Genomic DNA, 17343 nt, shown 5'->3' on the forward strand with positions numbered 1-17343 from the left:
GTAAAGCCATGGAAAAAATTACTAGACCACAACTGTTCTCTTTACATGTTCATTTTAGTGCCTGGTAACGCTTAGGTGTATCATGTAACTAACTGACAGAAATGCAAAAAACAAACAAACACGCAATAAAACATTGTGGTCCAATAATCCCCCACCCCAAGACTATACTGTACCTAAGTAAAATCCCCTGTCAGAACTAAAGATACGAATGAACACTGTTTTGAGTGTGTATCATCATCTCACGAAATATCAACTCAGCTCCCAGGTCCTTACAATAAAAATTATAATTAAAAAAAACCAAAACAAAATACAGGCCTTTGAGACGAGTTGCTGAGCAAAAATGTTGGTGAATATATTAAACTCTGGCGTCTCCCTGTGATCAGCTTTGGTCACTGCAGTCAGGGCTGGCGTGGGAGTCAATTTAAGCCCTGGAGTTTTCATTGCTCAGACCGGCCCACTTTAGTTCACAACGTTTTAATTAAGATATGGAATTGTACCCTTATTTGTGTATCAATCTAAAATAGATTAGGCAAAAGTGACGACACCTTAATGGAAATTCATACTGCATTTGTTAAAAAATCGAATTGAATGTGCTTTTTTACACGTCTTTATTTGAACGAGCATGAGAACATAAATACTTAAATGGGCAAAGGACCAAACAAGAAGGAACGAATAGACAATGGGATATTTTACATTTTAACCACACAACATTAAGGCAGCTAAGACTGCTCTTCCTATTCACACTCTTATTTTGTAACTTATTCTCATCACTTCCTGTAACCTACCGAGCTAACTTTTCGACAGCAACAGTAATCGGAGGCGGCTTGCTTTCCCATCATTCTCGTTTGTTGCTTAGAGTAACGCTTGTTACTACAGTAATGTGTTATTTTGTACCAATAGTGTGTAATATAGTTATAGTATTATTGTTTCTAGTCGTATATGATTTTTTAATTGTATTTTTGCTACTTGTGGTAGGCCTATAACATTACTCTTTGTAACAAGGAAGTCGGTACTATTGGTCTATCCATTAAATGTAAATATGTACGACAAGATGACAGTTGGAATAACTACTTAAAATTATTTTCATATTTTTCACAAAGACACTGAACCACTAGTAAAACAAAAAACAAAAACAGAATGATGATTTTAGCATTCTTTCATAGTTTGAATGTGTCACCAAGTTGGTAACACATTCAAATAAAACCATAACAATAGGGTTGATTAAATCCTATATACGTTCGACCTGAAATAAAGATCGAGTTATTTACTATTTGCTTGTTTTATGCTCAGGATCAAGCAATAACAAGACGTGGCGCTTTCTTTGAAACATTTTGAATGCCAAAGATAAGCTTCAGTAAGACAAAAGTATCCATTTGCCGCCATCTTGTGGTATCTCTCTGTAATTACAACTCTTAATAATTTTTCGCGAGGTTTTGCCTGCCTTGGGGAATTTTGCTACCTGTATTTAAGATTGGCCACTAAGAGTAACATTTTAAGACATTCGCTACCTCAAGTGATCGGTAAAAACAGGCCATACGTCTTTTAAAGGGAAAACAGCTGATTTCAACTAATGACAGGCTACCAGAAAAAGCAACTAACTGAAGCTAGCATCAGTGTCTCATTAGTGGTCAGTAGTTGCCCTCTGTTTACCAGTCCAGACTTACAAATTTATTTTGAAAGTTATTTCAAGAAGTGCAAACATATAAAACAATCCTCTTTTGAAGAATCTTGTAAATGACAGTAATACGAGGTTCAGCATTTTGAATCACAAAACAAATCCTCGCTTTTAAGGCGTTGCTGTTTATTCATTTTTTTCCCTACAACAGCAAATTACAGAAGCAGTATTGAAAATAAAAGTAGTATTTTCTCATTTTATTTAAAAAAAAAAAAGCACAAAATTGTAATGACAGTACAAATTGGGGTGTTAATATGCCATTCAAATGAAAAGGGGAATCTATAATTATTTTTTCAATAATGAAAACATCCCAGTATTTTACATTTCAGAATTATATCACATAACCTGAAATTATATATCAAAAACATGAAATATATCATCACTATGGTTTTTTTACCTCTATTTTTGATTTTTTTTGTTTTTCTTTGCAAATATTCGCTATAAACACATAAGCTTTTCAAATATAATATTTATCAGTGCAACATTGTTTCTTTTGAGTCCACGCTACAGTATTCTTTTCCCCCTACTTGAGCAGCAGATGTTGCTGAAGCTACACTTTTTTTAATTTTTTTTTTATAATTGAGCTGAAAGCGCAGACGTCAAGATGTGTAGCGGGTGGAGCAAAGTGTCATGTTAAATCCGAAAGGAACAAGCTGAGAATGTGGTCACCACAGCACAACGAACAAATCACACAAGATGGATGCTTTCGAGTTCGGGTTGCTATCAAGTTTTTTTTGTTTTTTTTTGTAAAATCCACTGCTGGGTTGTGGGTCCCCCTTGGTGACATTTTGTCCTGATGCTTTAAATATCTCCGAAAAGGTCTGACTTGGTGATCTGTGGTCTTATAAAGTGACAGAACTGGGGGGGGGAAGTAACTTTTTAGTCCAGGTAACCTGAATCAGGTAAATAAATCCGCCATTTCACCAACATCCCATTAAACAGCTCTGACATCACATTATTATGGCTGTTAACTGCTTTGTGTGTGTGTGTGTGTGGTTAAAGTAATTACTGTATAGCACCATTCTTCAGTTCACCCCATTTAATAGATTTCTATCAGGAGGGAATCAGTAACAAAGTGCACACAAGCTGCATTGTCCAGATAGCTTTTCCTCAGTGTGCATTAAATCCACAGTGACATTTTGAAGCGATAAAGCAAAAAATGATTGTTTTGTGTTGTTGTTGTTTTTTGGTATGTCGGTGCCTCGACCAACAAAATGTTGAGAGCTACATGAGGGTTGGGTGTCGAAGAGCGGCCACAAGTTCATTGCTTCAGTATTCGTGTGCGTTTTGCTGTCTTTCTTCTTTTTTTTTTTAAACTCATTCATCCATCGGTGGTTTTTAATGAAATGTTTTGATGACCGCTGGTTGAAATTGCTTGTTACAAAAATGTCAAATGAAACGTTAACACGGCACCGTTCCACAAAACAGTGAGGAGATTGTATTTACACACACAGACGCACAATAAAAAAAAAGGCATATTTTTTTCTTGTCACTTTCTTTAAAAAAAGACATAAAATATATTAGAACATATTTACAGTGTGTGGTTTTCAGACACAAACAAATAAAGCACAACGATGTGATAGATTGATAGATTAGATACCATTTTGTAGGTATTTTTATGATCATGTGCCCGTTTTCTGCCCTTTATCATAAATTAAGCCAAGTACAGTAAAAAAACAAACAAAAACAAAAAAACACCCAGTTCAAAAGAGACCATCCGATATGTACTAAAGGCACTATCAGAACCATAAATTCCCATGGATGCGACTCATTTTGGAGTGAGGGAGTTTAGAGGGGATGGGTTGGTACATATATCAGATTCATGAATTATGAGCACACCCTGTATGCCATAGCGTGGGCAAATTTACAGTTTTGCCGGATATGGTTCATTTAGGATTTGTATTTCAAGACTTTGAAATTTATCGCCTTCATGAACTAAGAAAAACGAAACACTTATTTTGAAAAAAATGATAAATACTCTTAACATTATTAATAAATTGGTCTCAACACCAGCATCCGATTGTAAAAATGAATGGAAAATCAAAATAGAAAATTAAAATTTCATCTACGTATCTGTACATATTTTTTTCCTGTATTTATTTTTGTACACAGTGTCCCCTACTGGTAGGTTCTTTTTACTGCAGCTCCTGAGAAAGGCGTAGATTAGTTCTAACCTCCCGTTGGTTCCTGAATGTGTCCCTCATCCAGAAAGCTGAGGGTAATGTGCGCTCCTTAGAGTCCGCCTCCTCGTATGGATATACGAGAAGATGTAGCTACAGCGAGTCCCGCGCGCACTCTCCAAGCTGTGCGTGTTACATAGTCACATGAATGTGCTGGTTCGGGTCTCATGCCTCTGAGTATGAGCTCTGTACATTGAGTTTGCCCTTCTTTAACTTGACACCGTCCACCAGTTCAAAGTTATAATTTTCCAGGGCTGATAAGTTCCTTTCTGACATGCCTCCATGTGAGCAGGCGCAATAAAGGACGACACCGCAAATGGCGCCCAGGAAAACGCCCAGGGCGGACATAGCGATGATGGTGATGAGGATTGGGTCAAGTGTCTTTAACATGTTGCCGGCTCCACTGATCTGGTTGGTCTCCACAAAGTCAGGATATTCCGTGATCTCCTCAACTGGAGAGAGGGATTAAAAAGAAGAGATATGATCTTAAATGGAAAGAAACTGTAAGACTAATAAGCAAGTGATTCCAGAAATATGCATGACTCAGCAGAAATGACATCATCAAGCTAATTGCTATGACCACAAGTATATCTAAGGTAAGTCTTCTTTTCTATTTTTCTATTTTTTTCCACACTTTCCCCTATAATGAAAGTCAAAACAATACAGCCCAACTCATATAATGAGAAAAAGAGTGATTCATATCAAAGTTGTTTTTTTTATGATCTAACTCAGTTTGTTCTTGACCAGTTAGCATTAGCAAAACCCAACTTTATTCATTTAACACAAAAAAGTTGGGTCAAATGAATAACGTACAACTCAACCCAATAAATTGGGTTGCTTTGTTTGTTAATCATTTAATTTGAGTTGGTTTCTTGGGTTCAATAACTCAAAAGGTTGGGCCGGTTTATTTTTGATCCAATTAAATTGGATTATTCAATTAACTCAAAAAGTTGAGTCAAATGAATGACCCAATTGAATTAGGTTGTTCAATTAACCCAAAAAGTTGTGTCAAATAAAATTACTATAAAATAAAATGGGTTGCTTTGTGGCTTTTCAATTTAGTTTGATCCAACTATTTGGGTTAAATAACTTTTGGCACTTAATTTTTGACCCAATTGAGTTGGGCTATTCAATTAACCCAAACAGTCAGGTCAAATAAACGACCCAATCCAATTGGGTAATTCGAATAACCCAAAAAGTTGGGTCAAATGAATAACCCAAAAAACAACCCAAGTTCTTGGGTCGCTTTGTGTGTTATTAATTTAATTTTACCCAGTTTGTTGGGTTGAATTACTTGAAAAGTTGTGTCAGTTCATTTTTGATCCAATTAAATTGGATTGTTCAATTAACCCAAAAAGTTGAGTCAAATTAATTACCCAATTGAATTAGGGGTTTCAATTAACCCAAAAAGTTGGGTCAAATTAAATGAATAAACCACAAAGCCCCCCCGATTTCTTGGGTTGTACTGTTGGTTATTCATTTGACCCAATTAATAAGTTGTGTCAGTTCATTTTTTATCCAATTGAATTGGATTATTCAATTAACCCAAAAAGTTAAGTCAAATGAATAACGCACAACACAACACAAGAAATTGGGTTTCTTTGTGGGTTATTAACTTAATTTGAGTTGGTTTCTTGGGTTCAATAACTCAAAAAGTTGGTTCGGTTAATTTTTGACCGAAAACCAATTGGGAGATTCAATTAACCCAAAAAGTTAGGTCAAATGAAAATCTCACCAAAAAAAAAAAAAAAATTGGTTAACTGTTTCATTGTTGGTTATTAACTTCATTTGACCCAACTTTTTGGGTTATATAACTCAAAAAGTTGGGTCGGTCCATTTTTGACCCAATTTGAGTCCATCCATCCATCCATCCATTTTCTTGGCCGCTTTTCCTCACAAGGGTCGCGGGGGTGCTGGAGCCTATCCCAGCTGGCTTCGGGCAGTAGGCGGGGTACACCCTGAACTGGTTGCCAGCCAATCGCAGGGCACACAGAGACAAACAACCACACTCACAATCACACCTAGGGTCAATTTGGAGTGTTCAATTAACCTGCCATGCATGTCTTTGGAATGTGGGAGGAAACCGGAGTATCCGGTGAAAACCCACGCAAGCACGGGGAGAACATGCAAACTCCACCCAGGTAGGCCGAAGCCCGGACTCGATCTCACGTTCTCTGCACTGGGAGGCGGACGTGCTAACCAGTCAGCCACCGTGCTGCCCCCAATTTGAGTCATTACCCAAATTTTTAACCAAAAGTGAACACAACTTTAAATCTCCTCAACTACAATCTCCTATGTTCAAAAACAACAGCTAAGAAATAACTTACTGATTTCATTAAAGTGATCTTCTGGGAGCATTGGTTCCGTGGGTACATCTGGATCTGTCCAAGCACAGAATTGACTTCAAAACTTTGGCCAAAAAACGATATAAAGTCTTGTACACTATACACATGTTCTGTATTGTGAACCTCACCTTTACAGTCAGTTGCAATGAGGCCACTGAGAACCTTAATGTCATCCACGGCAATATCTCCCCAGCTCTTTCTCTCTACCAATCCTTCAATCACCACCTACGACACAGAACAAATTTGTGTTAGTTCTATTTGGAAAAACAAACAATGAAGCTCCCATTGTGTTTGTTGAAAATGCAAAGCGGTTTAATTCACCTGATAGGGCCGGTTTGTGCGTGGCAGGAGGACACGGCCTTCCCTCCAGCGGTTACCCTGGTGACCGCTGACGGTCCACAGCAAGATGTCGGCAGGTCCGTCAACAGTCTGTTTGCGCTGTTTGATATGCAGCGTACCAATGTGCGACCCGAACATGTGGTACCAGAATGACACGCAAAGGTCCGAATCTGGGGAGACCACCTCTGGGCTGACTAGTCGAGCCACCTCTGTTTCTTGCAAACCCGTGGCTAAGGTGTAGATGAAGTTTCCTGAGCCACCTTTTGGATATGAGAATGTGTCACAAAATCTCAACATTGTAGCTCATTTTTATGTCTTTAATTTGAAAGGGTAGAGGCCACACCTGTGTGGTCCATGTTGGGTCCTGTGTTGAGGGTTGGGGTTCCGCTAGACTGGATTTGCCACCGAGAGCCAGTGTCCTCAGAAGTCCACCTGCAGAAGGACGGGTCATTGGCCCAGCCAAAGTCGCAGGCAAACCAAAGAAAATCTGAAAACGTATTAAATATGATTAGCTACATCACAGTTTTTCTAATCCAGGTCCAGAAAGTAAAAAGCCTGCCACAGTTTGGCTTTAGCCCCAGGTGCTAGCTAGTTAACTCCCTAGCTAGCTCCCGTGGTGGTTGTTTAGCTTTTAGGGAGCTAGCTAGCTTTAGCAGGGGCTAAAGTTTGGCTTTAGCCCCAGGTGCTAGCTAGCTAGCTCCCTAGCTAGCTCCCGTGGTGGTTGTTTAGCTTTTAGGGAGCTAGCTAGCTTTAGCAGGGGCTAAAGCCAAACTGTGGCAGGGTTTTTACTTTCTGAACCTGGATTTGCCACCTCTGGTTTTTAACCTGCAATTACTAACTAACATACTGCTATAGAAAATGCAGCTTCAGCCACCTGTTACATATAACTGTGAACAGTAGAGGGCAGCAAAGGACTTTGGAAAGTGTGTTGAGAAACACCCAGCAGCTCAAAATGAAGGAAAATAGCCATTATTTCAGTTCAAGAATGGAAAAGGGAAACCTAAGGCACATATTATACATAGAAATGAAATGAAAAAAAAAAAAGTTACTGGCTTTAAAAAGAAAACTACATAGTGGAACGGATGGCTCAGAATGTGGATAAAGATGGAGGGACAGTGGCACAAATGAGTTGCTGGCATGCTGTCTATTTGAAAGCTACATTCAATAGATGCTACCCACAGAGACTTGTGGATTTTAATGAGAGCGGGGATTTGAGGTTTGAAGACAACTATGGTAACAGTGCAGGGGCCTCTTTTTCTAACAATGGCATTCTTCATGAACACATGCCACGCATTGAGAAGGGTTCCAGAGAGGCCAGAAAATATGTGGCTGCTCATGCTTTGGTGTTTCGTTAAAATTGGATTAAGAAAAATGTCTGGAAATGTTTGAGATGTTATCTAAGGTCTTTATTGTGGCATGAATCACAAACCCAAATGAAGTTGGACTGTTGTGTAAAATGTAAATAAAAACAGAATATAATGATTTGTTCATGCAATATTCAACTGTATTTGATATGATGTAAATGCACATTTATAATGCGGATTAAGAAAAATGTCTGGAAATGTTTGAGATGTTATCTAAGGTCTTTATTGTGGCATGAATCACAAACCCAAATGAAGTTGGACTGTTGTGGAAAATGTAAATAAAAACAGAATATAATGATTTGTTCATGCAATATTCAACTGTATTTGATATGATGTAAATGCACATTTATAATGCGCCACAAATTTTCAATGGGTGACAGGTCTGGACTGCTGGCAAGCCAGTCTAGTACTCTCAGACTTTTACTATGAAGCCACGCTGTTATACCACGTGCAAAATGCGACTTGGCATTTTTTTTTGGTGATGGACAAAAAGGGAATTTAATTATTCAAAACAAAAGCAAACTCTAAATGGCAGCAAAACAAAACGTGGGGAGGCCACCAAGGCAAAAAACTGGCAGCATGACAGGAGGAAAATGACAATGAACCGACACAGACAAAGGGGAGACAGGAGGCTAAATACACACACGCTAATGACACAACAAGACACACCTGGGGCAAGACACAAGTGGCTGAGGGCACTGATTGGTTGACACGAGGAAGGGCAGGATTACACTTAACAAGACCAAGGGAGACACACAAGGAAAAACAGAACCCAAAAATGACAGGGACGTCCCTAACAAATAAGTAGTTTGGATGGTAGTACATGTTGCTTCAAAGCCTGAAAGTAGTTTTAAGCATTCATGTTGTTGTTTTTTAAATATGCAAGTTGAACACTGTGGCTGGCTTTTGAACTTTGCGCTGATAACAATCCGGATATTCATTTTCTCTACATCCATGATTAAAAAAACAATTTGAAGTGTGGACTCGTCAGACCGCAGCACACTTTTCTACATTGCATTTCTGCTGTGTTTCTGAGTGTTTTAACATTGAGCAATGTTAGCTAGCAATGCTTTTTATTTTATTTTTCTCATTTAAAACTTTTTTTTTTAAACCCCTTACGGTTAGGTTACGGACATTCACCATTGATTTGAGATTTGCATTATACTGTATTATGTATTCCATTTTTATTTACATTTTACAAATTGTCCCAACTGATTGATATTATAGTTTGTAATGCTCTAGAATTCCTATATTTACCAACACTTAATCCCAAATAAAATTACGTTTGCAATTTTATTCCATACTGAGATCGTACCCAAGCACATTAGTTTTTTACACATTTTTTGTGTGAAAATTTGCATTAATGTACAGAAAGGTGTACATTTTTTTCCCACATTTACACAAAGAACAAATATACACAATCTTATACTATAAGTAGCAGCTTAGTCTACTGAACTCAGAGCCAACTGATAGAGCAATGGCTAAGTAGAGCCTACTGAATGGCCCATTAGTCAAGGTCAGAGCAGGGCACAGCCTCTCAGCTGGCTACCACCTCATCAACCTTCTCTATCGGCAAAGTGTATTGGTATGAGTTTGCATGAAGCTACAAAGGCATCCTCAGTTCACCGCAATTGCATTGTGTTACCCTGTTTGAGTGTGTGTGTGTGTGTGTGTGTGTGTGTGTGTGGTATATGAGCATGTTTGTGCCAGCCCAGTGATTAGTGATTATGCTGAGGCAGCGGCAGAGCACCCGTGCTAATCATCTTTGCATCACACATCCTGCCTCAGCACGGGCCTCTGAGGGGCTTATCATCAACTTTAATAACACACATACATCAGTGGAGGGAGGGAGGACTTTATGAGCCACGATAAAACAGAATGGAAATTAATGCAAAACAAACCGTGAGTAGGTAAATATTTACCCATGTGGGCACAACACAATGAGTGTAAAAAATAATCAGTGCTAAATCATGGAATTCATAATAGTATAGAAACCAACCTGGGACGATATCCACTGGAGCCGTTGGGGTCTCTGGCATTGTTGTACCACCTGGAACAACATAAAAGTCATCCAAATTAAGTCGTTAGTCAACCTTTATTCCATTCCCATGCACTACATGCATCCATGCTGGATTCAACGACGCTGCTCTTGTGGCAGAGGTGGCAAATCCAGGTCCAGAAAGTAAAAACCCTGCCACAGTTTGGCATTAGCACCAGGTGCTAGCTAGCGAGCTCCCTAGCTAGCTCCCCAGGTGCTTGTTTACTTGCTAGGGAGCTAGCACCTGGGGCTAAAGCCTGCCACAGTTTGGTTTTAGCCCCAGGTGCTAGCTAGCGAGCTCCCTAGCTAGCTCCCCTGGCACTAGGAGCTCCCTAGCAGGTAAACAAGCACCCGGGAAGCTAGCTAGGCAGCATGCTAGCAAGCACCTGGGGCTAAAACCAAACTGTGGCAGGCTTTAGCCCCTTGTGCTAGCTACCAAGCTCCCTAGCTAGCTCCCCGGATGCTTGTTTTCCTGCGAGGGAACTCCTCGCAGGTAAACAAGCACGCGGGGAGCTAGCTAGGGAGCTCGCTAGCTAGCACAAGGGGCTAAAGCCAAACTGTGGCAGGGTTTTTACTTACTGGACCCAGATTTGCCACCTCTGTTGTGGTGTAGGTGTAACGATGTTCTTGAAGTAAGTGGGTGCTATTCGAGAGCGCGCACATGCGTATGGTACTCAGGTCAACTAATGTGGTTGAGAGTAGGAAAAGGGGCTTGAAATTAATGAGGTATGAGCATACTCTGTTGAAGAAGGGAAGGGGCTTAGGGGTTAGTTGCAGTCTCATGTGGGCGAAGTTAGCACCTGTGATATCGTAGTCATCACCTGTGCCACTGTGGCAGTTGGCTTGGTCATCGTCGCACTCGTCTGACGGGGAAGTGGTCGGTAGAATGGTGGAAGGGGGGACCGTGGGAGCTGCGACAAACAAAATGAAGACAACGGGTTTGATTTCACGTTAAACTTCTTTTTTTTTGGACATGATAGCGCTTCTGTTCGGTCATCCCTATTACCATTGCATCTGTGGAAATGCAAGTCTGCAAGCCTATAACCATTACAAACGGTTATAGGGCTGTTCGATGCCACTTTATTTCAGTTCAATATCAGTGTGAATAGTGAACTCTTGACTAAGTCACCGATACCAGTGCAAATACCACTAGTAGTCTTGATAAATAAAACTTACCAAAATACTTCGACTGATAATGTTAAGGTAACAAACTAGGGCTAGGGTTTCAAATTAGGGTTTCAAACTAGGGCTAGGGTTTCAAATTAGGGTTTTGATCTAGGTCTAGGGTTTCAAATTAGGGTTTCAAAGTAGGGCTAGGGTTTCATATTAGGGTTTAAAACTAGGGCTAGGATTTCAAATTAGGGTTTTAAACTAGGGCTAGGGTTTAAAATTAGGGTTTCAAACTAGGGCTAGGGTTTCATATTAGGGTTTCAAACTAGGGTTAGGGTTCCAAATTAGGGTTTCAAACAAGGGCTAGGGTCTCAAATTAGGGTTTTAAACAAGGGCTAAGGTTTCAAATAAGGGTTTCAAACTAGGGCTTTTCAAATTAGGGTTTGAAACTAGGCTTAGGGTTTCAAATTAGGGTTTGAAACTAGGGCTAGGGTTTCAAATTAGGGTTTCCAACTAGGGCTAGGTTTTCATATTAGGGTTTAAAACTAGAGCTAGGGTTTCAAATTAGGGTTTAAAAATAGGACTAGGGTTTCATATTAGGGTTTTAAACTAGGGCTAGGGTTCCACATAAGGGTTTCAAACAAGGGCTAGGGTTTAAAATTAGGGTTTAAAACTAGGGTTAGGGTTTCATATTAAGGTTACAAACTGTGGCTAGGGTTCAAAATTAGGGTTTTAAACAAGGCTGGGTTTAAAATTAGGGTTATAAACTAGGGCTAGGGTCTAAAATTGGGGTTTCAAACTAGGGCTAGGGTCTCAAATTAGGATTTCAAACTAGGGCTAGGGTTTCAAATTAGGGTTTTAAACTAGGGCTAGGGTCTCAAATTAGGGTTTCAAACTAGGGCTAGGGTTTCATATTAGGGTTTTAAACTAGGGCTAGGGTTTAAAATTAGGGTTTCAAACTAGGGTTAGGGTTGCAAATTAGGGTTTCAAACAAGGGCTACGGTCTCAAATTAGGGTTTCAAACTAGGGCTAGGGTTTCAAATTAGGGTTTTAAACTAGGGTTAGGGTTCCAAATAAGGGTTTCAATCTAGGTCTAGGGTTTATATATATATATATATATATATTTATATATATATATATATATATATATATATATATTTAAAAAAAATATATAAATTGTGTTATAGTGACTACTTTACACAATGTTTTATGTAAAATAAAGCATGGACAAGTATTAAAAATTTTAATGTTTTTTCATGCCATTAAGGCCTTAATTAAAAAAATCAATGTAATGACTTTTAATGCTTTTGATCCGCGCATGCATAATCAAGTGAAGCATTTTTTTTTTAATTGCATGAAATTAATGGCAGTTTCCTATTCCTCTCATTTCTAGTTCCTGATCGTAAAATGGGCACAACATCATGAGTACTGATACTTTGAAATAAAGCCTGGTATCGGTACTCGCCCATCCCTACATGGTTCAAAACAAGTTGAATTTAACCATGCCCCTTAGTGTTACTAAATTTGGGTTTTTCAGTTTCCATCTGCACTACAAATAAAATCCATAGCACTTATACCTCTGGATTCTGAATTACAGTAACTACTTGGCCTGAGCTATTAACGATGCCCTTTTTTTAGCAATTCATTTTGTGCACATGTACCTTTTTGGAGGTGTCTTTTATAAATAGTTAAAAATCAAAGTCATACTAGGAGCTCAAAGACATAGAACAGGGTTTCAGTTGGCTATTGGCAGCGCCCCTAACGGCCACAGCAGCCTGTCATTATGATCCTGTGACACTTGGATGTGGGTAAGACTCCAGAGCCATTCTTCCTTCTCCGCTACACGACCATCCAATATGTGTGTGTGTGTGTACACTGGCTACAATGTAGACACACACGCTATGTAATGAATGGCTCTCACTATTGCAGAGGGAGGAAAGAGGAATAGGAGAGAAGATGGGAAGTGTAGATAAAGACAGACATAGATAAATTGAAGTAAAGTCCCTGCACGTGTATCGTGTGTGTGTGTTTGTGTGTGTGTCCTCTTCCTCAGTGAGATGAAATATGAGGCAGATCAGCCCCTGTCAGATTCAGGGTGGAGAAGGTCAGAAATGGGGTCAGTGCTGCATCAGGGGAGCCTCTCACTGAAATGAGGATTTAGCCCGTCTGCTTAAGAGTTGCACACACACACACACACTTACACACTCCGTACCTGTGTATTTGTGTTATAGTGTGTACATGGCCGGTACAACATGTTTGGCCAACACTGTGTGTGTGCGTGCGTGTGCGCCCGTGTTTGTGTGTGTTTGGCATTAACACTGAAAACAAGCATTATCATCTGACTAAAGCTGCTGTTGGGAGTCAATGAGGCTTACAACGGAACGGGCTGCCCTGAAATTCAATATGTAAATCCATTTAGGCCGAGCCTGCTGCACATTCTTATATTGCTAAGCTGTTTCTGTGCTATTGGATTGGAGAGTAGCAAAAAATAAAAATAAAGGTAATTTTTAAGTTTTTTTTTCTCCATAGTTAACTCAAATAATCACAAATTTCATATCTGTTCTAAATGTACAATAAAATATACAATACTTTTTTTCTAAGTTTTCATACTCTTGCTAGCATAAAATTTGATACAGTAATTAGTGATAGACCAATATGGTTTTTCCAAGGCTGATACCGATACGATTCTTAGTAGTCAAGCAGACCGATAGCCGATATTTCAAGCCGATATTAATTTGCAGTTAAAGAGAAAATATTAGCATCAAATGAAAAAAACAAATCTTTTAATTTTAAACAAATAAAGAATGGGCAGCTTTGTTTAAAAAATATAACAAAAATTGCAAATAAATTAAAACATTTAAAAAAAAGTTTTCTACTGCAATTAGTTTACCAAAGTTTCAACATACATTAATTTCTTTCTTTTTTTTCAATAAAAAAATCAGTTGCGTCAGTGAAAATGGCTGGGAGTGAATAAGTTAAATTCAATTAACTCATTCATTTTAAAACTCGTAGTAATTTTACAGATAACGTGTGCTTTCCCTCGGGAAGAACAAAGAACACACAGAGGCTAGGAAGATTTTGACGGACGCCATGTTGCGATAATCCAGCTGGGCCAGGTGGGCATCTATTTGATCCCTCCCCGAGAAGTGACGAGCAACGGGGGCAGCTTTGATGAAACTGGGAGACAAGACAAGTGTCCCTTGTGGGAATACGGAACAGAAGCCGCACAGCTGCGGGATCAACATAAGGAGCCTTCATGCACACCTTTAAATAACTCAGATTGTCCCAAAGACGTCAAGCAACTTATAGTCATGCTTTTTAGTTAGAATGACAGATGGCTCACCTGTGTGTATTTTAACACAGAAATGAAAACATGTACTTGAAATATGCGAAATAATACACAGGTCACAAGTGCACCTATGGTAGTCATGGAGTGCGGATGGGAGAGATAAGGTCATGATGAGTGAAAGCATCATTACGGCGAAACCTTAGCACAGCTGGAAATGTCATTAGCATGAGTGGGAAAAGGTTCCGGTGTCAGTGGCACTTTACCGCTATTGGTGGCGATGTCATTACTGCTTGTAGAGGAGTCATCATCATAGCTGAAAATATTTTTCTCGCTTTGAGGAATGTAATATTCCTACTTGACCTCTTTGCACTTCATGCTGAAAATTCGCACTTTTGATGTAATGTCATTCAATAGGATTGTTTACCTTCGATGTCACAGCCCAGGAGTTCCAGTCGTAGGCCCATACCAGTAGCGGTAGCCCTGTCCGGGTAGATTCGGACGAACCGGGTCAGGAGGGGTTCCACTGTCCTCAACTCGGGGGTGTCATAGTTGCTATTCCCTTCAAAAATCTGATAGAGAAAATAAAAAATAATGGAAGAAATAAAGAGAGCGGCTTTAAAATCAGGAAGTTTCTAATGAATAATACTGGAGAATAGATTTTACACGATCAGGATCAATTAATGATGTCATTGATCAGCTCCATGAAATAAGACATTATTTTTCTTTTAATGTTAATCAACATTTTTTGGAAGAATTTTGATTCATTCAATTATTTTTTCCCATGCATTTGATATCAATAATACGTGGGTTTTCGCTATTTGTGGGCCGGGTCAGTCCCTGGTGGCGGTCCACTGTAGAGTAAATAGAAAAGCTTTTTTTTTTTTTAAATTAATTTTATAAATACATTCTATTTTAAATGTTTAACTGTCCCAAAGACGTATTTATACATTTTTATGGCTTTGGTGCAGTCTCGAAACAGCAGAGAATGGGTGAATCAATGTAGCAATTACAAAAACGGCCAGCAGGTGGCAGCAGAGAAAAAGAGATCAACCAGGGCCATGTTACAAACAAGCTGATTACCGCACAGTTTGAAACAGATTCGTGAATAATGATGAAACTTAGCTATATTCTAATGCTAATTGCTACAAAACGGAAACAGATAGAAATATACTTTTTTTTCCTGATGAAAGAAAAGACTCTAATCTTTTTTTTGGTAGGTTCCATGTTTTTATAGCAATATAACACAATATTCTGTGGGCCTTGCAGAATTAGTCAAAATCCAGTAAAACAGCCGGGAGCAAAGGGGGTTGCTTCTGTGAAAATGGCTGGGAGTGAATGCTTTAAATAGATATATTGCACCATCTTCTAATCAAATCGATGATCGTTTTTTTTTCTAACTTTATCACCGATCAGCGACCGGTCAAAAAATCTTGATGTGTAAAACTACTTGGGAACACAATTTTTGTTGTCTAACCACTGCTTTTAACAAATTTTTAGTTCCAGAATTAAAAACTGATCTGTTTTTCACTATCATGTCAAGCTTTTAAGCTATAGGGATCCTGGTTTTCTTAAAAAATATGAAATAATTGTGTATGTATGTAAATCAAACACTATGATGGAATTGTTACAAGCCTTGGAAAATTACCACCCCCCCATTTCCCCCACCAACATAAAACAAAATAGAAGTCTTAATTGTGACTGTACAAATAAGTTGCCATGTAGTTGTAGATGAATCCAATTGTAATCAGCTCTTCTTACTACAGTCTTTCTACAGCTTCAGTGGAATGTTGTTTATCTGGAGAATAAGCTGTGGAAAACTGACTACAGTTTTGGAATAAGCCAATTTTAGTTTTAATCAACATACAAATTTACTCCCCCGTCCACACCAATGAAAAATTAAAATAACATAAAAATATTTGGTAAGGCAGAATTCTTTTTATATGCCTATTATTGGCTCTCATTATATTCTGTAAGTATATTGTAACAATCGTCTGCATTGTTTTCATATTTTCTGCATGTACTGTACATACTGTGTTGCTGGAAAATAAATCTTTTTCTACAGTATGATGGATTTCCTTTTCCTCTCTTTGTGCCTTCCCCTGACGTTTCTCGCTTCCACTGAAAGAGTTGAACTGTGTGCGTTGTGCAGAATACTAAAGGGAAAGAGCAGTGGGAATAACTCTCGGTGCCGATCCTCAATTGATTCAAGTCATGACAGAAACTTGCTCACTTTGACTGTAGAAAGACTTACATAGCTTGGAAACCGAGTAGATTCATTTTAATTTGGTCTCATGCATTTTAATGTGGGCTAATGAGTGTGATGTGTACCCACTTGTAATACATCTTACACTCTAAAAACAGTTGGGTCAAAAGTAACCCAATTATGGATCAAAAATGGACCAATCCACTTTATAGGTCAATTTAACCCAACTTTCTTGACTCAAAGTTGGGTCAAATTGGCCCAAGTAGAGGATCAGCCTATTTTTTTACCCATAGTTGGGTTATTTTTTACCCAACTTTTATTTATTTATTTTATTTTTTTTAAATGAGGATTTGTACAGCTATAGCCCAGAAGAATAAATATTGGACATGACAGGAGCAAATAATATACCACATAATCCAGGGCATGACACCAATTGAAAAATCCTGAGGGAACTTCTCACCCGATCCTTTCATCTTTAATGCTTGTAATATTACACTCTAAAAACAGTTGGGTCAAAAGTAACCCAATTATGGATACACAAAAAATGCACCGATCCACTTTATGGGTCAATTTGACCCAACTTTCTGGGTTGTTTTTATACAAAATGAGCCAATTTTTTGACCCAAATAAAGGATCTCACCAATATTTATGAGTTGTTTTACACTAGAAGACCTATTTTTTTGACTCAAAGTTGGGTCAAATTGACCCAAGTAGAGTATCGGCCCATTTTTGACCCATAGTTGGGTTATTTTGGACCCAACTGTTTTTAGAGTATATGTCCTTCAAAAAAAGGATTAGTA

General features: G+C 38.6%; 1 protein-coding gene across 2 annotated transcripts in view; it reads right to left on the reverse strand.

Moving 5' to 3' along the window:
• Positions 1–591: 591 nt before the first annotated feature.
• Positions 592–17343, reverse strand: part of nrp1a (neuropilin 1a) — a 77531-nt gene continuing 60779 nt past the window's right edge. Inside the window, exons 11-18 of one of the 2 annotated variants that reach the window (XM_077554361.1) lie at positions 14765–14909; positions 10763–10852; positions 9903–9953; positions 6883–7026; positions 6522–6799; positions 6329–6425; positions 6183–6236; positions 592–4307 (exon numbers count right to left, since the gene is read on the reverse strand). In XM_077554361.1, coding sequence (XP_077410487.1) covers positions 4021–4307; positions 6183–6236; positions 6329–6425; positions 6522–6799; positions 6883–7026; positions 9903–9953; positions 10763–10852; positions 14765–14909 — 1146 coding nt within the window. In that variant the 3' untranslated portion in view covers positions 592–4020. Of the gene's footprint in view, positions 4308–6182; positions 6237–6328; positions 6426–6521; positions 6800–6882; positions 7027–9902; positions 9954–10741; positions 10853–14764; positions 14910–17343 lie in introns of both variants that reach the window. The other variant, XM_077554360.1, reaches the window with a different exon arrangement.

This window comes from Vanacampus margaritifer, chromosome 20 (assembly GCF_051991255.1).
Source record: "Vanacampus margaritifer isolate UIUO_Vmar chromosome 20, RoL_Vmar_1.0, whole genome shotgun sequence".
Classification (NCBI taxonomy): domain Eukaryota; kingdom Metazoa; phylum Chordata; class Actinopteri; order Syngnathiformes; family Syngnathidae; genus Vanacampus; species Vanacampus margaritifer.